The 25,876-nt window shown below is 47.5% G+C and overlaps 1 protein-coding gene across 3 annotated transcripts in view; it reads right to left on the bottom strand.

Annotated features, from left to right (window-relative positions):
• The window catches only part of PLXNA1 (plexin A1), a 262,601-nt gene that overhangs the window by 70,584 nt on the left and 166,141 nt on the right, over positions 1–25,876 (bottom strand). For all 3 annotated transcript variants that reach the window (XM_044302494.1, XM_044302496.1, XM_044302495.1), the window contains exons 5-9: positions 25,167–25,267; positions 22,327–22,450; positions 21,596–21,749; positions 19,475–19,574; positions 11,331–11,445 (exon numbers count right to left, since the gene is read on the bottom strand). In XM_044302494.1, the coding sequence (XP_044158429.1) occupies positions 11,331–11,445; positions 19,475–19,574; positions 21,596–21,749; positions 22,327–22,450; positions 25,167–25,267 (594 nt within the window). The remainder of the gene's footprint in view (positions 1–11,330; positions 11,446–19,474; positions 19,575–21,595; positions 21,750–22,326; positions 22,451–25,166; positions 25,268–25,876) is intronic.

Raw genomic sequence — 25,876 nt, 5'->3', positions numbered from 1 at the left:
AATGAGGGTTATATCCATGAGGTTTTGGGGCAAACGCAGCAGTCCGTGCAGGCACCGGCCCCCAGTCTGTGATCACATACAGCATCCTGGCAGGTGCAACCCCTTGTAACTTTCTAATATGTGTTGAGTTTCTATTCTTTGCCCTTTTCAAGGCTTCTGTTTCCATTCACTGACAGCTAGCATTCTTATTTACATGTAGAGGCTTGATTCCTTCTCACACCTAAGGGTTTGGTACAGTTGCATCCGGTCTACACCACCCTAACAGTCTGCACTCCATGTCGCAACCATGAAGCGGCTTCCAAATAGCCAAAAAACGGCGCCACGCGTGGTTTTACCGCGGATCGGCCGTTGTTTAACTTTCCAGAATATTTTTAGTGCAAACCACATCTGGCAGCGCGGTTATCAGGCCGCCCGGTGGAGATATCTGAAGTGTTAGCTCTGTACAGGTTTTCAGCCTCTGCAATACACACAAGATTGTCCTCTTTCACTACAAGCAAGCAGAGATTTTGGTTCAGAATTGAAATAAGTATATTGGAAAGTGGAAGAACTTCTCATTATAAGTGGAGAACCCCTTTAGGAGGATGGGACACAGAATACACAGCATTACATCGACCTCCAGGAAAGGGGTACGTTTCTGGCCGCAGCGCCTGCGGCTTGTGCTCCGGCTTCCTGAGCAGCCTCGTCCGCGTGGACTTGGCAGGACTGTAAAGCGAAGCGTTTCCGTCATTCCACGGACAATCCAGGAATCTGTTTAAACTTCTAAATAAACAGAGCGACGGCGGCGAACACGTCAGGTCACCCGGGCCCTGCGCCTAGAATATCCTTATATATACACACAGGTATTCCCCCTCCATATATACATACCCCATTGTATATACACATCCAGACCTACATTGTCCCCCCCCCAATATATACACACTGGGCCTCGAATATCCCTCATTATATATACAGATCTGGGACTAGAATATCCTTATAATATACACATCCAGACTAGGATTATCCCCCCCCCCCCTTCATATATATATACACGCACACACACACACCTGGGTCTAGACAACCCCCTCGTATATACATATCTAGACCTATATTATCCCCCTCCAATATATAAACACCTGGGTCTAGAATATCCCCTATAATATATCCACATCCAACCCTGGATTATCCCCCCCCCCCTCCCCCCCCCCCTCCTGTATACACACCTCGGCCTAGAATAAACCCCTCAAATATATACCCAGCCCTGGATTATCTCTTCCCTAATATTCACACCCGGTCCTGGAATATCTCGCTGATATACATATGCGGTCACAGAATACCCCCCCATATATACGCACCCAGGCCTGGATTATCCCCCATATAATATATAAACACCTGGGTCTAGAATATCTCCCTGATATACATATGTGGTCACAGAATATCATCCCCCCCCCCCTATATATACACACACCTGGGTTTTATTATTTAAATTATACATAATCTACAGTATACAGCATGCCTTACTCTCCATTCACATCTAAAGCTGCAGTTGAAATTCTCAGTCTCCCTGACCTCCCCGCTGATTCAGTGATTCCTGTGTACCTCTGAGGCCGGTGATTGGCTGCAGTGGTCACGTGTTGTCAACGCTTCAGCCTGGTAAACAAGATACGGCGGTAGCGTTACAGCAGTAGTCGATTCAACCGGTTAGTAACGCATATTTTACATCATTCCCGGCCTGTGCCCCGTTTTTTCAAATCTCGGACAACCCTTCTAAGATTTACATTGGAAAGGTCAGTGAAATCTGGTTCTCTGCACCCAGAGCGCCCATTAATAGCTCCCCCTTGTGTCTACTAAGGAAGCGGTACAGATCTTTCACTTGCTGCGACATGATAAACAGACGGGCACCGCGCCATCTGAAGAAATATCTCCGAGTCACTCACAGCACAAAGAACGGTTCAAAAGATGCTTCATGGAAATAGCGCAGAAATGGAAAGGCGGAGACCAATCAGAGGCCGAGAACATCGCGCAATTACTCAGATCTATGCAAATCTCTGCGTGTTTTACTGTCTGTCAAGAGTCGCAATAAATATACTCCAGAGAGCCGGAGCGCTCGGCAGACTGACGGGAAGAGCGCCGCGGACGCTGCCTACTCTGTCATTTTGGAGGATCCGTGTCGCTCAAGTCTTCATTGGCATTCCAAGGATAGATGGACACAAATACGAGCAGCGGTTTTACAATCAAATGGCGGCTTTAGTCCAGGAGACTGATTTCAGGTCCTCACTCAATAACATCCAAAGAGAATGCAATCTGTACAAGACATTTATGTTCTGAGCGCCACAGAACTGACTCTGAATCATGATAGACGCATCTCCTGCCCTACTCTAGAAATCAGGATCCTGCGTTACATCCTGTATTATACTCCAGAGCTGCACTCACTATTCTGCTGGTGCAGTCACTGTGTACATTACATGACTTATCCTGTACTGATCCTGAGTTACATCCTGTACTATACTCCAGAGCTGCACTCACTATTCTGCTGGTGCAGTCACTGTGTACATACATTACTTATCCTGTACTGATCCCGAGTTACATCCTGTATTATACTCCAGAGCTGCACTCACTATTCTGCTGGTGCAGTCACTGTGTACATACATTACTTATCCTGTACTGATCCCGAGTTACATCCTGTATTATACTCCAGAGCTGCACTCACTATTCTGCTGGTGCAGTCACTGTGTACATACATTACTTATCCTGTACTGATCCCGAGTTACATCCTGTATTATACTCCAGAGCTGCACTCACTATTCTGCTGGTGCAGTCACTGTGTACATACATTACTTATCCTGTACTGATCCCGAGTTACATCCTGTATTATACTCCAGAGCTGCACTCACTATTCTGCTGGTGCAGTCACTGTGTACATACATTACATTACTTATCCTGTACTGATCCTGAGTTACATCCTGTATTATACTCCAGAGCTGCACTCACTATTCTGCTGGTGCAGTCACTGTGTACATACATTACTTATCCTGTACTGATCCTCAGTTACATCCTGTATTATACTCCAGAGCTGCACTCACTATTCTGCTGGTGGAGTCTAGGTAAACTAAAATAAATTCATTCATTAAACGCATTGAATACAGAAAGTATAATGGAAATTGATATAAGTTTCCTTTGCTGTAACTGCAGTAACTTCTTAAAGGAGTGAGCAGATTTGAGGGCGGAGCGGTGCGGGGTAAACAGAGGTGAAGAAGTATAACGAGTGATCGGCAGAAGACATCTGTGTAGTAAGCACCTTCACTTAATATAACTTCTCACCTTTGACTGAACTCGGCCTCAATTCTCAGGCTAACCTTCACTTGCTGCAGTCGGGGGCAGTCATCTAATCCGCCGAGATCAGGCCTTTTATTAAACGATAATTCATTTTTAATTGCAGGCACCAGAGAAGGCCGCGGAGTCACCGAGACAGAAGTCGGCGCTCACCTTCCTCCCCCGGCCCTCGCTCCTGCTCTCCGCACTGGGGAGATGATGTCTGCAGGATAACGGTGGGCCGTGTAATTAAGATGAAGACAGTGACGCACGGGTTCATTTGTTTATCAGCGTCACATGCTGGCGGTATTATTACTGTGCTCTCCGGACAACCCGTCATAATCAGACACCGAACCGCCATCAGCAGGCAAGGAATCAACAGGCAGAGGTGTCGACCGGGGAGAGCCCTGTGCAGGGGAATATTCAAGAAGGGGCCGCGGTGGAGATGGGGTTTATATCAAAGGGCGTCGCTACGTATATTCAGACCCCCCCTATATTAATATCAGACCTCAGAACAGACTCCCTAAATGTATCAAGGTCTTAAAAGGAGAGCCCTAGATTAATTTCATGCCTAAGACCAGGCCCTCTTAATATATTCAGACCAAGTAGAAAAATTACATTAATTTCACCCTTAAAGGGCATCTGTCAGCAGTTTTGTACCTATGACACTGGCTGACCTGTTACATGTGCACTCGGCAGCTGAAGGCATCTGTGTTGGTCCCATGTTCATATGTGCCCGCATTGCTGAGAAAATGATGTTTGAATATATGCAAATGAGCCTCTAGGAGCAACGGGGGCGTTACCATTACACCTAGAGGCTCTGCTCTCTCTGCAACTGCTGCGTCCTCTTCACTTTGATTGACAGGACCAGGTGTGATGATGTTTTCACTGCTTGTCCCTTTCAAAGTGCAGAGGGCGCGGCAGTGGCAGAGAGAGCAAACCCTCTAGGTGTAATGGTAACGCCCCCGTTGCTCCTAGAGGCTTATTTGCATATATTAAAGCATAATTTTTCTCAGCAATGCGGGCAGATATGAACATGGGACCGACACAGATGCCTTGCACTGCCGAGTGCACATGTAAGGCTACTTTCACACTAGCGTTCGTCGGTCCGCTCCGTTTGAAGGGGCTCACGAGCGGACCCGAACGCTTCCGTCCAGCCCTGATGCAGTCTGAATGGATGCGGATCCGCTCAGACTGCATCAGTCTGGCGGCGTTCAGCCTCCGCTCCGCTCAGCAGGCGGACACTTGAACGCTGCTTGCAGCGTTCGGGTGTCCGCCTGGCCGTGCGGAGGCGTGCGGATCCGTCCAGACTTACAATGTAAGTCAATGGGGACGGATCCGTTTGAAGATGACACAATATGGCTCAATCTTCAAACGGATCCGTCCCCCATTGACTTTCAATGTAAAAGTCTGGACGGATCCGCTCAGGCTAATTTCACACTTAGCTTTTTTTTGCCAATATAATGCAGACGGATCCGATCGAACGCTAGTGTGAAAGTAGCCTAAGTCAATGGGAACGGATCCGCTTGAAGATGTCACCATATGGCTCAATCTTCAAGCGGATCCGTCCCCCATTGACTTTACATTGAAAGTCTGAACGGATCCGCTCAGGCTACTTTCACACTTAGAATTTTTTCTAAGTTATTAATGCAGACGGATCCGTACTGAACGGAGCCTCCGTCTGCATTAATATGATCGGATCCGTTTAGAACGGATCCGATCGTACGCTAGTGTGAAAGTAGCCTAACAGGTCAGCCAGTGTCATAGGTACAAAACTGCTGACAGATGGCCTTTAAAATTGGAAGCCTATATTTATATCAGACCCCTAAATTAACCTGCCTAGCGGTATCCCCGAGCGTGACTCGGGGTTAATTTTCGCTGCCAGAAGCGGTAACCCCGAGTCACGCTCGGGGTACATTGCAGAGGGAGCAGCCGGTGTCCTTACCTAATCCCAGCGATCCAGCTATGTTCCCCGCTGTGATCGCCGGTGAGAGCCCCGGCGGATGTCTCATCTCTCTTCCTGGTTCCGTCTCTGTGAGCCGCAGCGCCTCACAGAGGCGGAACTGGGCGGGAGATTCAAAAAAGATACATTGTATAAAAGTCAAACACACACAAAGTTAGGTGATACAGTGGAATCCTGTCAGATTACACTGTATCACCTCAGATTTGACAGATTTGACATCTGATCATTCTACACTGCCCTGGCTGCCCTTTTAGCTGTTTTTTCTAAGCAAAAAAATGGTACCGCTTTTGGAACAAAATTCCTGACATAATCATACCGCCAGGGAGGTTAAAGGGGTTTTCCCATCTCAGACAATGGGGGCATATTGCTAGGCTATGCCCACATTGTCTCATTGGTGCGGGTCCCACACCTACTCTGAGAACGGAGGCCCGAAAGTTGTGGAGGGCACCCTGATTGGTGATGGCCGGACCCGGTGAAACCAGTGGTCCTTTTGACCACCATCTTCACCCTCACAGACAATGGAGCATATCCTAGAGATATGCCCCCATTGTCTCAGATGGGAATAGCCCTTTAATTTCAGACCACTATATTAATATCGGATCCAAGACCCCGAAATTAAGTGCAGTCTTCAGCTCAGGCCCCTGTCATCACTCACCGGTAGGTGAAACTGTTGGCCGCTGGACATCGGTGCTTGGCCTCTATATTATCGGACCTAGACTAGACCCCTGTACTAAGATCAGATCTCAGACCAAGCACCCTAAATATATTCACACTCCTTCCTGGCACCTGGAGAAACATGGAGGGCGAGTATGCAGGACGCCAATGACTGGATTATCCAACAGATAATGGCCAAGTTGCTGCTCCCCCTCTCTGGAGCTCCTGGGTGAAGAGAAGTTAAAAATGGGGTGACAAATAGTAAAATCACTGCTAATCCGAGCAGAACTGGTAGATTAGTGGTCTCCAACTGTGGTGTCAGGGCATGCTGGGAGTTGTAGTTCATCAATAGATGGACAGCCCCAGGTTGGAGACCACTGGGTTAGATGATCACATCTTGGACCAGATGCCAGACAAAATGGGAGTTTGATTGCACTGAGAGGTGGCAGCACTCCTGACGGCCATCACTATGCAGGGGCAGCGGTGGAGCTGCAGGATGACCCTACGGCTTGACGAGACCTCCAGTTGCCCCCCCCCCCATAGTGTGCAGGGATCAGAATCCAGACCCCATACAGCCCATACACAATGGCGTCTCCACAGCCCGCCCCTCACTGCAGAGGATCAGACCCGGCCGCCTCTTCAGCTCATCGCCAGCTTGCTGAATCCTTTATTACCGGCACATTCGGTCATCTGCGGACGCGGCTAGAGGCTGTCAGCGAGACGAGAGGGATAATGGCGGAGAATACAACCAGGAAATATTTCCCCGGACTGGCTCTGGACACATCATTAATCATTGCGGAACTGCAGCCTCTTCTCCCGGCAGCTCAGACGCCCCTTGTATGTGCCACAGAGATAACGTGGAGTCCTGCGCGGCCAGCAGGGGCTGGATGCAGAGAGGTGGCCTTAACCCCATCCATGCTAGGACCTGGCACTGCAAGCGTTAAGGTGGACCCACTGCTACAGACGGTGAAGGCTCTGGTCTGCCCGACACATCCATGACCAACAAAGACATTCCGTCACCGACAGTAAATCATTTTTTTATGCCCTACAGGAAGACAAGGGGGCGCCAAAGAGACCCGAGAACATGAAGCGGGAGCTGTTGAGTGACCAGGTGACAGCCAAGATGGCCGACACCGCTAACTGTCAGACCGCTACATCCTAGATCAGGTGTCGGCAACCTCCGGCACCCCAGCTGTTGTGAAACCACAACTCCCAGCATGATGCATTCACTGAAAACAGCCAAGCAGGTGTGTATGTTGGGAGTTGTAGTTTCACCACAGCTGGAGTGCCGCAGGTTGCTGATCCCTGTCCTAGATACAGAAGGTCCTACAAGCAAAAGAAGAGTCGGGCATAAAACGTCCGTACACAGTAAAGCTGGGCACACACATAAGATTACCAGCTGTCCCACTGCCACGTACATGCATGCTTGGCTAAGCATGCATGTGTTGTAAATGGGAAAGACACTGGGGGGGATTCCTCCAGGATCAGCATATCGCCCCAAGAACAGAAGGATCAGACATGCTGAAATCCAACATGTACAACCCTTCTCTCCCCAGAAAGAAGCCACTATATGCATTACATGGTCAGCTGATCCCTCCGAAATCAGTGGGTTTGGCTGTTACACATCTAATGCGTACGGCGAGCTTAAAGGGGTTCTCCTACGAAAAGTATTCTAAATGATTCAATCCAGAAAATGGATCTGAACACATATAATTTCATGCAGGTAAACATCTAGCATAGCCACTGAGCTGTTCAATAAATGTATCTGTATTAGGGATGAAACGATTCTGCATCGAGGATTTGTTTGCGTCATGTGACGACGGAGCGGGAGTGAAGCGCTTGCTATTACTTACCGCTCCGTGGTCACCCGCCGGCCCGTACCGCGCTGCACTGGATCCTGACACATCGTCAGGTCATAGTGCACATAAGCGCGCACTATGATCCGACGCTGTCTGACGTCAGGATCCAGTGCAGCGCGCGGAGAAGAAGAGGAAGGAGCTGTGGAGCGGCGCCACCTACAGGAGAGGTAAGTATTTTATTTCACTGGCGCTGGGGACATGGCACTGAAGGGGGACAGCGGGCAATGGATGGCATGGAGGGGCTGATCTGATGGCACTGGGGGACACGGAGGGGCTGATCTGATGGCACTGGGGGACACGGAGGGGCTGATCTGATGGCACTGGGGGACACGGAGGGGCTGATCTGATGGCCAGTGGCGTACATACAGGGGTCGCAGGGGTCGCACTTGCGACCGGGCCCGGCACTCCAGGGGGCCCGGCCGCCTGTGGACCCTCCCTGCAGTAGTACTGTGCCTGTATAACCCGGGCGGCCGGCCCGGGGCCCGCCCCCCAGTGTTGAGTTTCTCTGCTGCCAGCCCTACCCTCCCTTGAGTCTCCTCCCCCTAAGTCTCCTCCCTGCAGTAGTGCCGTGCCTGTATAACCCGGGCGGCCGGCCCGGGGCCCGCCCCCCCAGTGTTGAGTTTCCTTGCTGCCAGCCCTACCCTCCCTTGAGTCTCCTCCCCCTGAGCAGTGGCTACCTACCATAAAGGCAGACGGGGCCCCGAAGTGGAGGAGAGGCCCCGCCCCCTAATTGCTCCTATTTATCTTTCTAAAGCTAAAGGACCTTTGATGATGTCATCAGAGGTCCTGTAAGGGAACTGCACAGTGTAAAGTGTAGTTCCCAGGTTAGAACAGTGCATCTGCCAGGACCTGTGATGACATCATATTCAACATCACAGGTCCTGCAGAATCTAGCAAAGGAACTGCACCAAAATTGGTGTAGTTCCTAGGTTTCAAAGGTATATCTGCCAGGACCTGTGATGACATCATCCCAGGTCCTTCAACCCCTAACAGCAAGTATTAGCAGTTCACAATCAGCTCTGCGTTAATTCATACAGACTGGACTGGAGTGGTAAGAGGAGGTCCTCCACTTTTCATCATTTACCCCCCCTCCATGCCCTGTTTTTACTCATTGCTCACTCATATATAATACTTCAGACAGTTACAGTGACCACTACCTCATGTACCTCACACACACAGTGACCATAATGTGTAACTGACCACATATATCTGTAAACACTGCAGCTACAGTATTATACCTTCTATGTCTCACATCAATACACTGCTCTGTGTGTGTGTGTGTGTGTGTATATATATATATATATATATATATATATATACACACACATACACACACACACACTGCATATATTACACAGTATTATACATGCAATATGTACAGATATATAGTATATACCGCAGTGCACTGATATGTGAGGTACAAGGTATAATAGATGCTGTGTGTACAGATATCAGTACACTGCTGTATATACTATATATGTGAGGTACGAGGTATAATAGATGCAGTGTGTACAGATCTATAGTATATACAGCAGTGTACTGATATGTGAGGTATGAGGTGTCAATACACTGCTGTATTTACTATATACCTGTACACACTGCATCTATTATACCTCACATATTACACTACTGTATATACTGTATATGTGAGGTACAAGGTATAATAGATGCAGTGTGTACAGATATATAGTATATACAGCAGTGTACTGATATGTGAGGTATGAGGTGTCAATACACTGCTGTATTTATTATATACCTGTACACACTGCATCTATTATACCTCACATATTACACTACTGTATATACTGTATACACTGCATATATTATACCCCGTACCTCACATATCAGTACACTGATGGCATAAATTATAAAACGCAGCAGCAAGAATAGTTCATGGAACAAAGGGAGGGGCTATAAAAGGGGAATGGGGGCCCAATTTAGATTCCTGCTATGGGGCCCAGTGATTTTTATGTACGCTCCTGCCCCTGAGTCTCCTCCCCGGCCGGCAGTGCGGTGTGCCGGACATGACGTTGAGATGCAGGGACAGGGAGAAGGTGCCGGAAAAGAAAGGGAGAGGGAGAGCGCTGCGCAAAGAAGCCGGTCCGGCTTTCAGAGTGAGGTCTGATGGGGGCTGAGAGTTGGGCAATGTATGTAAAGTTATGACTGGTGACTTGTGCTATGAAGTAATGGGTTTTTTGTTGTCTTGGGATGCAGCTCTTTTGTGTAGGCACTTCTATTGAGCTTCTAGTATATGCTTGGATGTAGCAGAGCTGGTTTTGTCATGCATTTCTTTTGCCTTCATATGGTAAAATACTTCATTGGCCTATCAATGGCTTTATAACTAACTCTGCTATATTTCTGTAGCCTAATGATCTTAAATCATTGCTAGTAGCTCAGAATATCATCCTGTTGTATATAGTAATATACAGTATATATATATATATATATATACACACACATGCATACACGCACGGCAGCGGGTTGGGGGGGGGCCTCGACGGAAGGGGGCCCCATGGATCAGTTTCGCACCGGGGCCCCGTGGATTGTGTGTACGCCACTGCTGATGGCACTGGGGGACACGGAGGGGCTGATCTGATGGCACTGGGGGACACGGAGGGGCTGATCTGATGGCACTGGGGGACACGGAGAGGCTGATCTGATGGCACTGGGGGACACGGAGGGGCTGATCTGATGGCACTGGGGGACACGGAGGGGCTGATCTGATGGCACTGGGGGACACGGAGGGGCTGATCTGATGGCACTGGGGGACACGGAGGGGCTGATCTGATGGCACTGGGGGAGTGGGGGACATGGCATGGGGAGGCTGATGGCACTAGCAGTGCAGCTGAAGGCACTGGGGGAATGGAGCTGATGGCACTGTGGTGGGGGGGAGCTGATGGCACTGGGGTGGGGGGGGCTGATGGCACTGGGGTGGGGGGGGCCGATGGCACTGGGGTGGGGGGGGAGCTGATGGCACTGGGGGATAGTGGAGCTGATGGCACTGGGGGAACTACTGATGCACTTGGGCTCATGAGCACAGGGGGTCTGATGAGTTTTTATAAAGGAAAACAGTCTACTAAATCATTTTTTCCTATTAAATTACTTGATTATTTGTAAAAAAGAATTATCTCTGCGCCTACGCCCCGCTCTACACATTAGAGGTGGTGCAACACAAGTAGGTTATTGGTTAGACCCTTTCTCAGCTGCATCTTCCTAGCCGAGCAAAGGTTAAAAATGCGTAGTGCGCAAGGACAGCTGCGGGTCCCTTCTGAGGGTCCTCTCCTTGGAGCTGTCAGTCACCATATATGTAACCACAACCCCCGGGACACAGCTGACCTATATATTCTGCAGATGGGAAGAAGAGCGGCGACGAGGGACACTGGCTTCAATATGGGGGGGGGGGGGGGGGGTTACAGGGGCCTAGAACATGTTCCTTCAATATCCCGTCCCCCTGCAGCTGACTCCCGGCCCAGGAGGGGGTATACAAGGGTGCAGCGCCGATTTATATCATGGCCTATTATAACGCACAGAACGTGGGATGGCGGAGATGTATTTTGCTTTCTTACCTCTGACATGTTCACTCTGCCTTCCTGGAAGGAGCAGTCGGCCGCGTTGTGGGTGCACACGTGGCGGTACTTGCACCAGTGGCACGGGTAGGATCCATTCACACAGGAAAGGCAGCTGAGAAAAGAAGAAAAAACGTATGAGGTCAGTCTGTGCCGAGGCACTTGGGCACTATGGGCATGAGGCAAGGTGGGCACATGGATTTCTGCAAGCCCTATTCAGATGAACAGGAAAGGGACAGAAATTTCTGCCCCGAAACTGCAGTGTGTGAACAGATTTGGAGAAACAGTACACAAGTCATTGTAAGTAGGAATGATGGGAGTTGTAATACTACAAGGTTGTGCAGCAATGGAATACAATTTGGTAAATTGGCCATTTAGGACACAAAAAAAAGCTTTGTGCCCATACTGGTTCATCCCGAGTAGAGATTAGCGAATTTCCGGTTATGAAATTCGTTTGCGATTTCCGTTATTCATTCCGTCACAATATAAGTCTATGGGCTGCAAAACGGATCCATTCCGTTTCCGTTATGCAGGGGCGTCCTCTCCTGCAAATCGGAAACCGGACGGATCCGTTATGCAGCCCATAGACTTCTATTACGACAGAATGAATAATGCAGGCATTCCGTTATGTATTCCTTCATAGAATTGCGTTATGGTCCGTGGTAACGGAATCCATAACACAATTCACCTTTTACCAGTAACGAATTTCAAAATATGAAACTCGCTCATCTCTAATCCTGAGCCCCACTTCTCATTTGGTGACCACCACTGCAGCAGCTGTACTTGGGGCCGTACTGGTTGTCACCCAGCTTTCCCAGAAACAGATAACACTGATTAAACTGGTTCTGACATCAGTGCAGAGAAGCGATGGACGTCTCTGCGTGGAAAGGATCGACCCTCCTGTAAGATACAAGATCCGCGTTCCCCTCCGCTCATCGGAGCCTATGGGAATCGTAGCCGGGGATCTGCCAGGTATTAAGCAGTGCAGTTGATTTCCTTAAGTTAAGCCGCGCGACGTCTGTTCCGGTATTTGGATATGTAGATGTCATTAGTCATTTTAATAGAAGCGGATATAATTTTATTTACACTGGAGGCTCCTTACATGAACGGCCTTGACATTTGGTAAATGCGTTCGTTTAACGAATACGTTGTAGCTATTAGGCAAAGTAAATGGAGAGTTAATAAGGAGACGCATTTAGAGCCGGGGATATTTCCAGCGCACGGCGTAATCTGTGGATGCTCAGTGAAGCCGACACAGCAGAGGGGCATCTGACAACCTCCCTGACAACCTACCCCCCCACACCTTTGCGAAATATTAGCGCAGCAGCGGCAAAATGGAAATTTACTGTACCGCTAGCTAATAAACCACAAAAAGACTACAACAGACAGGTAAATAATACATCCCCCGCCCATAGTGAGCGCGAATCTCACAGGTCATAATCCAACGTGGCGGGTAATTAATTCACATGTAGTCGGGAAAAAGCAAATTATAGCTTTATAAATGAAGAGAAAAGAAAGCTGCTGTATCTAAGCCTATTCTGTGTGATACTGTCTGCTGAGTTGTATATCTAGGCCCATCTTGTGTGATACTGTCTGCTGAGCTGTGTATCTAATCCTATCCTGTGTGATACTGTCTGCTGAGCTGTGTATCTAATCCTATTGTGTGACTGTGATACTGTCTGCTGTGATGTGTATCTAATCCTATCCTGTGTGATACTGTCTGCTCAGCTGTGTATCTAATCCTATCCTGTGTGATACTGTCTGCTGACTGTGTATCTAATCCTATTGTGTGACTGTGATACTGTCTGCTGTGATGTGTATCTAATCCTATCGTGTGATACTGTCTGCTGTGATGTGTATCTAATCCTATCGTGTGATACTGTCTGCTGTGATGTGTATCTAATCCTATTGTGTGACTGTGATACTGTCTGCTGAGCTACTGAATATAGTCCCATCATGTGTGATACGCTCTGCTGATCCGTGTATCTCATCCTATTGTGTGATACGCTCTGCTGATCCGTGTATCTCATCCTATTGTGTGATACTCTCTGCTGATCCGTGTATCTCATCCTATCGTGTGATGCTGCCTGTTGAGCCGTGTATCTAATCCTACCACATGTGATACTGTCTGCTGAGCCCTTGTATCGAGCATGTGATACCCTATGTTGAGCTGATGTATCTAACCCTATTATGTGCGATACAGCCTCAGAGAAGCAAACCATACTACCTGTCCCATCATGTACTGTTACAGAATTGAATTCTAAAATAATTCCCAGTAATCAGTGGTTCTCTTTAGCGAGGCTCGAGGTTCTCGGTGCCTCAGGGGTGACACTCATTTATAGAGAATTAGTGACCTCGATACTCTGCGCTGCTCTGGGGGCACCAGCAGCTTCATCTGCTACCGGTTTACTCAAGATATTTTGGAACTACAACTCCCAACATGCTGGTGCAGCCAAATATTAAAAATGCCAAAATGGAGGAGCCAATCCAGGAGCTGGTACATAGCATGTCCCGTAAGCTCCTCCTCTTTTCCAAAGCTACTCACCAATCACAAGAGCTAATAAGGATCACATGACACGTCCATGTAGCCTAGATTACTGAGAAACAGGAAGTTGATTGTGTAAGGAATCGGTGGTCACCGTTTACCGATGCCCATACTTAAAGGGACAGTACCCAGATGATAAAGGGATCATTATAGCAAAGAAATTGGTTCCACCAACCCAAAGCCCACCTAAAAACCGCAGCCAGTGGCATCATCCTCGTTTCAAGCCGCACACTGTGAAACGCGTGGCGATACGTGCCAAAACCATCATATCTATAATAGGCTTTCCTCTATGACTATTAAACGCTGAAATAAAATTCTATATTGATCTTTTACTCTGAGGCCGTAAGAGATTAGAGAAAATCAGCATAACCATTCACGGAGATGGTCAGCCTCTTAGCAGATCGCATCGGAGGATTTCACACGCCGTGATGTCATAATATCCACCATTCATCTCTTCAGTGCGTGGGGGTCAAACCCCCCGTCCAAGAAAGATAAGATCAGGGCGCAAGTATTGTACAAAAGCTGCAGGGGGCTTAGGATTTATGCTAATTATCAGCCGCTTCAGGACTTTCTGCCACCCTGACCTTTGACCTCTGGCCCAACTGCGCCAGTATAAAAGGGAGTCATCCTCACCCCGCACAAGACCGTCTCTATATTCTTCTCTGCGCTTGTGGATAATATAGGATAATCACTTCACCAAGGCAATTTACATACTGAGTCATGCACATCGTCACGGGGTCCGGGGGCCCATTTGGAACAGACGATCCTTGTGCAGCGGTGAAGTCAACCATAGTAAGAGCATTAACATATTACACACAGAATTCATCTCCGTAAATGTCACTGTGTACACGCATTACACTGTACTGGTCCTGAGTTACATCCTGTATTATACTCCAGAGCTGCACTCACTAATCTGCTGGTGACGTCACTGTGTACATACAATACTTATCCTGTACTGATCCTGTATTACATCCTGTATTATACTCCAGAGCTGCACTCACTATTCTGCTGGTGGAGTCACTGTGTACATACATTACTTACTCCAGAGCTGCACTCACTATTCTGCTGGTGCAGTCACTGTGTACATACATTACTTATCCTGTACTGATCCTGTATTACATCCTGTATTATACTCCAGAGCTGCACTCACTATTCTGCTGGTGGAGTCACTGTGTACATACATTACTTACTCCAGAGCTGCACTCACTATTCTGCTGGTGCAGTCACTGTGTACATACATTACTTATCCTGTACTGATCCTGAGTTACATCCTGTATTATACTCCAGAGCTGCACTCACTATTCTGCTGGTGCAGTCACTGTGTACATACATTACTTATCCTGTACTGATCCCGAGTTACATCCTGTATTATACTCCAGAGCTGCACTCACTATTCTGCTGGTGCAGTCACTGTGTACATACATTACTTATCCTGTACTGATCCTGAGTTACATCTTGTATTATACTCCAGAGCTGCACTCACTATTCTGCTGGTGCAGTCACTGTGTACATACATTACTTATCCTGTACTGATCCCGAGTTACATCCTGTATTATACTCCAGAGCTGCACTCACTATTCTGCTGGTGCAGTCCCTGTGTACAGACATTACTTATCCTGTACTGATCCGGAGTTACATCCTGTATTATACTCCAGAGCTGCACTCACTATTCTGCTGGTGCAGTCACTGTGTACATACATTACTTATCCTGTACTGATCCTCAGTTACATCCTGTATTATACTCCAGAGCTGCACTCACTATTCTGCTGGTGCAGTCACTGTGCACATACATTACTTATCCTGAGTTACATCCTGTATTATACTCCAGAGCTGCACTCACTATTCTGCTGGTGCAGTCACTGTGTACATACATTACTTATCCTGTACTGATCCTCAGTTACATCCTGTATTATACTCCAGAGCTGCACTCACTATTCTGCTGGTGCAGTCACTGTGTACATACATTACTTATCCTGTACTGATCCTGAGTTACATCCTGCATTATACTCCAGAGCTGCACTCACTATTCTGCTGGTGCAGTCACTGTGTACATACATTACTTATCCTGTACTGATCCCGAGTTACATCCTGTATTATACTCCAGAGCTGCACTCACTATTCTGCTGGTGGAGTCACCGTGTACATACATTACTTATCCTGTATTGATCCGGAGTAACATCCTGTATTATACTCCAGAGCTGCACTCACATTTCTGCAGTCTTCAAAGCTGACATTTTGGATTCTACTTTGGATGTGATTAGAGTATAAATCCAAATCAGTGCAAAATAGGAAAAGCAAACATTTACTGAGAATTAAACTGTAAAAGTGAAGTTCCCCTTTAAGGGTCTTAGGTACAAATTGACAATATCAGTGAGCGGCGAGACGCCGATCACCCAGCGACCCTGTGACTGCTTCCATTGAATTTTACTAGAAATATTAGACAGAGTTAGAAGGAAACTTTCCCATCCTCCGCACTACATCTCAAGTGATCGTCGCATCTCAAAGAACCCATAAAAAATGCAGATCCACGAGCAGAACTATCAAGTCAAATCCGCCAGCGCTCCTTTAATCAGAAAGGAAATGCCTTCATCTAAAAACCCATCCAGACTGTGCAAAAAGAGAAAAAAAAAATGAAAAAATTCACCGTATCCTCCAGAGCGGCCGCAGTTTTTGTAAACAGCCGGAGAATATTTAAAGAGGGAATATGCGCGGCACAGATCCGCATTTAAAATGCACGGGATCCTCTCCCCTCGGAGTTACACTTTAATATGTCAAGGTGGGGTCGTCTCAGCGGAGAAGCGCTTCCACAGCCCCAAGATCTCCTCCCAGCGAGATGCGCCGCCGCCATTAAATATAAATCTGCGCTACGCAAAATGTGAAGAAAAAAAATACAAAAATAACCCTACACAAACACGACAACATTGAGGAAATATTTAATTAAGCTGCTCGCAAAAGAGAAGAAATTCATTCCCAACGTCTCCGGCAACATCTCTCCCCTCGTTTTGGAAACGAGGAGCCTTTAGCTTTACCTACAAACATGTTAATTGGCGCGCTCTTTATGCAAATTTATGCAGTTTGATTTCAGCGGCGGATATTAATTTAAAGACTGCGCAGCGCCGCCGCTCTCTGGTGAGTCAGGGAGGACTCGGCGGATGAACTCTTCTGCTTGAGGGGCAGCACCGCCACAGGTCAGGAGCCACACAGACCCACCTTTTATGCAGATCTTGGGTAGGTCCTGTTCAGGTAAGTCCAAACAGGATGCGTCCGCTGCGGATTAACGCGCGGCCTATCTGCCGGAATTCAGCACCAACCGCCTTGCAGCATAAATTAAAGGGGTTCTCTGAGTGTTTAATGCTGATGACCTACCCTCATTATGTGATCGGTGGCACCCCCTGTGCTTTGAAGATGCTGTGGCCTCCTTGCAGCTCACCGAGCACAGCGCCATCCATTCTATAGTGGCTGTGCTTGGCATTGCAAGGACTGAACTGCACCTAGGCCATGTGATCGTAGGACGAGACGTCACATGACCTAGGAAGGGACTGCGGGGCTCGCCAAACAATTCATCGGCGGGGGGTGCCAGGAGTCAGAACCCCACCGATCAGATACGGAGGACCTATCCTGAGGAAAGGCCATCAGTATTAAACGCTCGGACAACCTCGTTAACACGTGTGAACGTACTGTTATCTTGCTATTGATTTAGCTGCTTGCAATTTATAATCATAAGGCGCTTCTAGACAGACGCCATTTCTCAAGCAGAGCTGCAGTGTAAAGCATGGGGGATGGGCAGCACACGGGCCTCTGAAGAGTCATATTAGGCCTCTTTCACACGGTCAGTATTTGTAAGCTGAAAACAGGAGTGGGTCCAAAACAGAGATAAGATGGAATGGAATTATTTGCATCTCATCTGTGTTTTGGACCCACCCCTCCGTTTGGGTTACAAATACGGACCGTGTGAAAGAGGCTTTACATCAGACACTGCCGCTGAGCTGGAGTCATGGGCGGCCGACACCAGGGAACGGAGAGAGTACAGTCTTCAGGCTGTCCCTTTAAATTTAGTATATTCTATTTGGGTCGGTTTTGGATGTGGGTCAGGCATCGGCCCACCCATGGACCCCCGGCATTGACCACCGTACCCCTTGCTGTTCTCTAAAAGGTATTCTCTAATGGCTATGGAGTGGCAGAAGTCAGGATCGGTCCCCGTGCTGCCGATAAACGTGCAAAAGCTGTGGGCCGAATGATTACCGGTATCTCCACCATAAACACGTCGCTGAAAGCTGCCGACGATAAGCGGCGCCGACGTCGTCTAGCCGCTCTTCTCAACATGAAAAGGTTGGAAAAAATAAATAAATAAATAAAAATCCACCCACAGCAGCGACTGCAGCAGGAGAAGCGGCGGCAAAGCACAGCCAGATAGAAAGTGTTAGCAGAAGGTAGACGGGGCCACTTTGCAGACTCCCCCGGGGCCACGCTGAGACAGATCCCTGCTTAAAAGGAAGCTAGGATGTCAGGTCTACTTTCTGTATCGTTTCTATCAAAAGCTGCGCTACAAAACCCCCGCCGATTCCCGCGGAGCAGATACGCCTGCAGCGAGCATTTCCTTTACAAGCGGCGTCCAAAGGCGGCGAGCGCAGAAAAGTTTCCATTAGTGAATCCCTAATAAAGGGAAAAGAGAGGCCGACGGAACGTAGGTGTTTATAAAGGAGCGGCGGCTCGCCCGGGCCCCCGAGCCTCCTCCGGCTCCTTCTCTAAACATCACCCTGGCACGTTTCATTACACCATAAATGGACACGAGGTCCCAGCCTCCCGGGCACAGGAGGCATAAAAAGGACATGAGCGTGCCCCCCTCTCGCCCTAAAGCACAGAGACACGAGCAGCCGCCTTCCATTCACATACAGTACATCACACGGCCTGATAAGAGATATGACGGCTACACTGTTGTACTACTACAACTCCCAGCATGCCCTGACAGATCCATCTGACTCACAGGCTGAAACCCTGGAGTGAAAGGACAATCCTTAAAAAAAGCTGTCAAGGGTTCGGAAAATATAAATATTATTATTTTTTTATTACAAAAAACAGCACCACACCAGTCCACAGGTTATGTGAGGTATTGCATCTCAGCCCCATTCATTGCAATAGGGCTGAGCAATATCAGACACAATCCCTTTAAAATTGAAGGGTGTGTATACTTTTGCAACAGATTTCCCCAGTCCCCAAAATACCCCTGGTTGTAATCTGTTTCTGCAGTGATCGGCAACTTCAATTGTCGTCGTCGTCCCCCCCGAAACCCCCTCCTGTCAGTAGAAGAGGGAGTCGCAAAATTGCGTAATAGGATCCGACTACACAGGGTTTGTTTGTGGTCTGTAACCATGGAGACACATAGGTCTGCACAGGGGCTGCATACATTAAACTACTAGCATTTTAAAATTCAAATTATTGCTTTGCTTAACTATTATTTTTTTAAGCGCTGGAGCAATAAAAGGAAATGGTTGCAAAAGTATACACACCCCTTTGAGACTGGTATTGCGTCCAGGGAGCTGCCTGGATTTAAATGGGCACATGATTAGACAACGATTTGTAATGTGAAGGAATCGCTTACGATTGGTGGACGCTGCAGTTGTAAAAGACGAAGTCGACACTTGCAAACTTCTTCCCCGTTTCTTTGGACTTTAGGTAAAGATTAACGACTCTCTTGTCCCCTGGAAAAGAGAAAAGAAAAGATGAGCAACATCGACCGTACCTTACAAGTGGGCTCAAGATGTCCCAAGGTAGAAGATAAGGGGGCAGTGCTGTAGTGGGGGGCACATAAAGATGACCATCCTGCCTGAGCAGCTATTAACCTTCACAGATTTGTCTTACAGCAGCCACATGGACCATAGGAACCTGTGGCCCTGAGATAACTCATTGACTTCTATGGGAGAGTGTTGTGGGCATGCTCCGTGACCTGTACAGAAGAGAAGGGGAGGACATGAGCTGTGGCCATCACCTATTGTGAATGATGTATCCCTGTTTTACCCATATATAGGAGATACCTTGTCATTGTAATCTTGCCTGTGATGATTATGAGATGAATGCTAAGAAGTGATCTCCACAAAGTGTCAGTCTATTATGAGGCTCGGTGGTCATTGGGCAGGAAAGGGGAAAGAATAAGCTGTGTCCATCATCTATTGTGAATAGTGGATCATGAGTTACCCATCTATATAGGTGATTTCTGTCACTGTAATCCTGCCTGTTATGATAATGCGATGACTGCTGAGAAGTGATATTCACAGAACACGAAGTGTCAGTCTATTATGAGACTCGGTGGTCATTGCACAGGGACGGGGAGCTTAAGCGGTGTCCATCATCAAATGTAAAAGGTGGATCTTTAATACATATATATATATATATATATATATATATATATATATATATGTATGTAGGTATTACCTGTCACTGTAATTTGCATGTGGTGATAATGAGATGACTGCTGAGAAGTGATTTCCACCGAACAATAAGTGTCAGACTATAAGGAGGCTAGGCGCTGGAAGATGAAGATGGTGAGATTTGACATCACCAATTGTGAATGTTGGATCCTGTATCATCTATACATAGGTAATAGCCGTCATTGCAGTTCTGTTTGTGATGTTAATGGGATGACTGCTGAGAAATGATCTCCACAGAACATGAAGTGTCGGACTACAATGAGGCTAGGTGGCCCCTGTGCAGAGAGGCAGAGCTGTGACATTGCCTACTGTGAATGGCGGATCCTGTGTCACCTTTATGTCGATGTTACCTGTCAATGTAATCCTGCCTGCTATGATAATGAGATGACTACAGAAAAAGGACTGCCCTCATGTTATGAGGCTTGTCGATTGCATGATTTTAGGAGTATTTTGAGCGCCATTTCTCCTGACGTATTTGCCCTATTGTGACTTTGCTGTACAAAGAACTGCAGCGTGACGGTGAAACTGGAGACTTCGTAGAAGGATTGGAGATTGGGAGGGGGGGGGGGGTGAATACATATTGACAAACAAAGGCGGCTTCTGTTCTCCGACAAAAGCCGGCTCTTTAAGGCAGAATTAGGGAAAAGTCGTAAGAGCTGAGGAGGCGTTTTCTGCCAGACTAGGGCCTTTTGTTTGTGCTATTTATGAAGGCCGTGAAAACATCGCTCCCTCCTGTCCCTCAGCCAAGAGGCTCTGACGCCCGTGGCTGCTCACGCTGGGTCTTATGACCCCTCTCTGAGGGGTGCTGCAGTTTTTACAAACACCCACTCACCACAAGGCCGCCCCCTCACGAGGACCGGCCATCAACAGAGCTCAAAGATGGAAGAAATCTCAGCAGCAGAATATTTCAGATTTTTTTATATACTCCAGTCACAGCCAAAGCTGCACTTAAAACCGTGCTGAGATTCTAAAACATTCAGCATTTTGTGGCTCTGCATTGTAGGAGATGAAGGGTTGATTATTATTATTTATTTATTTCTTGGTAGAAAAACCACATGTTTCACAGCAGAGAGTGCTATGTACAGATGTTCCTCAGGTTTGTAAGTCTGCTGGGTCATGGTATCTGATGGGTTAACTGCCCTCCCAGCAGGATGTCTGCACACAGCAGTGTCAGGTGCGCAGCCCCCACACCTGCGCAGCCCCCACACCTGCGCAGCCCGTCCACTGTCACTGTCAGTGTGTTAGAGCTTCAGGAATTCATCCGAGTGACCACCCTGCAGGACCATGAAGCTCACCCTGGCCCCGTGTGATGGGGATGATGTCCTTGGCAGAGGGAGACGTGCAGTAAATCTTGTCTCCTTCTATGTGTCCTTCCATCTCTGTGAAATCCTCGAAGGAGCAGTTCACCCCAGCAGAAAGGTCAGGGACATTCCAGGCCTGGAGAACCATCTGCAAGAAGAAGGCAATAAAATAACTGCAAATATGATAGATAGATAGATAGATAGATAGATAGATAGATAGATAGATATGAGAGAGATATTAGATAGATAGATATTAGATACATAGATATTACAGATTGATATTAGATAGATATTAGATAGATAGATAGAAGATAGATAGATATGAGAGAGATATTAGATAGATAGATATTAGATACATAGATATTACAGATAGATAGATATTAGATATTAGATAGATATTAGATAGATAGATATTAGATAGATAGAAGATAGATAGATATTAGATAGATAGATATGAGAGAGATATTAGATAGATAGATATTAGATACATAGATATTACAGATAGATAGATATTAGATAGATATTAGATACATAGATATTAGATATTAGATAGATATTAGATAGATATGAGAGAGATATTAGATAGATAGATATTAGATACATAGATATTACAGATAGATAGATATTAGATACATAGATATTACAGATAGATATTAGATACATAGATATTACAGATAGATAGATATTAGATACTCAGATATTAGATAGATATTTCTATAACTCACTGGAACTTCAGACATGGTGACAGAAATGTTCTTGGGGTGGACGGTCAGCTGGACACACTGGTGCTGGTCAGTCGTGAAGCGGTGCAGCTCGTCGGCGCGCTCGCACTTGTCTTTTCGAGAACATCTACAATGTATAGGACGAGATTATCTATAGGTCAGAGGTCGCCCCCGGCAGCTGACAGGATAATGGGGCTTAATGCATCCTATCTACATAAATATAAAAGTTCTGGAATAAACCGCCATCTCCCCGTAATCAGTGACTGCGCATCAACTTAATTGGTTCCATGGACGGGGACTTAGAGGTGAGAATCTCTTCCATCAAACTGCGGGAGCCGTGACAGCTGAGAACGTGGCGCAGTGGACGCCGCCGACTGACAGCTCTCCTGTCCCGGGCATTCGGCGGCTGCAACATCCGCTCCCTGCCAGGCTGGACACGTGAAGCTGGAGAGACTGGCAGCTCAATACACTAAGGAATTAGAAGTCCAGTAAGCTGCCAAACCTGCTTGCCCGTCACTCAGAGCTGAGGAAGGATGACAACCCCCAACGGAAACATAAGGATGGCAGCAAAGACAATCACTTCTGTTCCATTCAATTGTACACATTTGGAGCAAACAGAACCTCACTTAACAATTCCAGAGTAATTCTGCAAAAACCTGACTTCTTTAAAACTTATTTACTCCATTCACATCCAGAGCTGCATTCAAAATTCAGCCCGTTTCTCCTCACTCCTACATGAGACGTGTGATCTACCAGATCAGCTATCACCTGGCTCCCACCCTGCACTTTTCTCTCTCAGAATTTCATCTGCAGCTCAGGGTGTGACTAGAGGAGAAGACAGGATGTCAATTTAAGCTATGAAATCTTAGTAAAAACGTTTTTCTAGAACGAAATGGAAATGTAGCCATTTATCCCGTGACACAGACGGATGCGGATTATTACAGACAGCGCCAGGATATGCTGTAACGAGCCCTGCAGCTCTGTGTCGGTTTTGACCCTCTGGATTTAAACAGGAATGTTATAGCCATGAACAGCAAGCAGAGATCTTGAAAATGGTGAGGAACGGGAACAGGAAGTCTATCAGAAAGCTGCAGAGCTCCATCTTATACATGGATTAATCTTCATATAACCTCCCAGCAGGTGTACAGCTCCAGTCCTGATGCATGGCGGCCAGTAATCCCAGCCTCACATGTAGGCTGCAGAGAGGGATTACAGCTCCGGCTGCCTGTAATGCTCCACCTGTCATGTGTACTTGGCAGGGTCGATGGGAAAACAAAACTCGCCGCCAACTCCTAACCTGAGCGTAATGACATTGTGTCAGCGTTCAGATGAAATCCCACCGGATAAAGGGCGACAGGGAGATCTACGGAATACAAAACTGGACTGACGCACTGTATCAGGGCTGAACTACAACCCCCAGCAGAAGCGCTGCAGCGAGAACCATTCTGTCCACTTGATTTACTAGGAGACATTACAGCGAAAGCTTCTCTTATCCTCAGCCATATAACGGGAGGAGTGACAGAAGTGCAGAACTCTCCCCACCCCGGCCCCCCATGATGACTACTTCTCTGCAGCGTTGAGACCCCCTAGAGCCATCTACATTCACATACAGATGACTAATATCGGCCTCTCCCCTTATAACGCACCAACACTATTATAAGCTGCTGATTTCTGGTGTACTGCCCCTTTAAATAAATAAAGTCATGGAGAATTGGCACAACGATAGATTGGCAGAAGAGCTCGCTCATCGTAGGGCAGTGGTCAGCGACTTGTAACTGCTGTGAAACTACTCCTTAAGCCATGCTGAGAGTTGTAGTCTCATAACAACTGGAGAGCCAAAGACAGCAGACTACTTAAATCAGGCATGCTCAACCTGCGGCCCTCCAGCTGTTGTAAAACTACAACTCCCACAGTGCCCTGCTGTAGGCTGTTCGGGCATGCTGGGAGTTGTAGTTTTGCAACAGCTGGAGGGCCGCAGGTTGAGCATGCCTGATTTAAAGGGATTGTTCAGTACTTTAAAAAACCTAAATGGTTGCTTTCTTCCAGAAATAGCGCCACACCTGTCTAGGGGTTGTGTCAGGTATTGCAACTCAGCTTTATTCAATTGAATGTGGCTGAACGGCAATACAGACACACCCTGTGGCACTGTTTATGGAAGAACGCAGCCGGGTTTTTCCTAATCTTGGGTGACCTCTTTGGCCTGTCAAAGTCAGTGAGCCCACATGCACCTACCTAATTCCAACCAATGTACCATTACGTGACCAGCAGAGGGCGACTCCTTTTTACCCAGAAATCCACAGGAGTACTTTGCATTGGGCCCAAGGAAAATACCCAAGGCTCCAGATCTTTAAAATGCAGCGATGTGCCCCCTAGCCTTTTGGCTGCCTGCTCCCAGAAATACTGCCACACCGATCTCCAGGTTGTGCATGGTATTGCAGTTAAGCCTTACTAAATCTAATGGAGCTGAGCTGCAATATCAGAAGAAAAAAAAAGCACATTTACAAGTGTCGTGCTGTTTCTTTTCCAAATTCTGGACAATCCCTTTAAGTCACCGCCCGACCTCCTTGAATTCCCTGCACTGTTTTATCGAGCTCAGAGATGTCCTCCAGCAGAAATCGCTATCTGTGAAGGATGCCAGCGCTGTCCTTCCTGCACCTGGCCTAAATTAGCGCTCCTCGCTCTGCCAGACTCCTGGGTGCGGGCCCGGCCCGCGGCTGCTCAGGGGGGAATAGACGTGAGCTATTTAAAGCAGAAGACTGAGAGGGGCTGTCATGCGGCAGCAGGGCACCGAGGCTTCTCACAAGTCCCCCAGGACCTCCGCAGCCTGGAGAAGTCAGACTTACGTGTTGTGGAGCACACACCATCCGCAGTGGGGGTCCCGGGAGCCCAGGCAGGTGTCACAGCTCTGGTACTGCTCACAACTCTCAACCGGCACACGGGAGACCTGAGACAGAAGAGGAGGAAAAAAAGCAGATAAATCAACATCATAGAAAACTGCAGAAGGCGACAAAGACACCAGCAATGCATTCCTATGGAGAGCCGCCACCATGGCCGCTGCTGCTGGCAGGGTCCTGAGCGACAGATCTACTTAGATCTACACGTCAACGCCTCCCCCAATTCCTGATCTACCCGGCAGAAGACTGGAAGAGATGGATAAAACCCGGCAGGGATGTCACCCAGCTTCCCCAGTGTCCTGAACGGCACGTTACAAAGTGAAGGGTCTACAGTAAGGATGGCTTCCATTAAAGAAAGTGAGAAAAATGAGCTAGTACAGCAGCCATAATGGTGGCCACCCAGCTTTCCCAGGCTCCTGAATGGCAGATCTATATAGTAATAGCCAGAGATATCCCTCATTTTCCTAAATATAAAGATTGGAAATCCAAAAGTCTGGAAAAGAGGGTTGACAACCCCTTATATGAGCTACAGTACAAGCCATACCCCGCTTTGCCAGTGTCCTGAATGGCAAATGTAGCTAGTAATGGAGTAGGGGGCAGCCTGGGGAGGGACGAGCTGCCAGTTATCAGACTTTCCCAGGCTCCGGAATGGTATACGC

This window comes from Bufo gargarizans, chromosome 7 (assembly GCF_014858855.1).
Source record: "Bufo gargarizans isolate SCDJY-AF-19 chromosome 7, ASM1485885v1, whole genome shotgun sequence".
Classification (NCBI taxonomy): Eukaryota; Metazoa; Chordata; class Amphibia; order Anura; family Bufonidae; genus Bufo; species Bufo gargarizans.
Note: the sequence above shows the minus strand (reverse complement) of the source record. Positions and strands in the feature narration are given on the sequence as shown.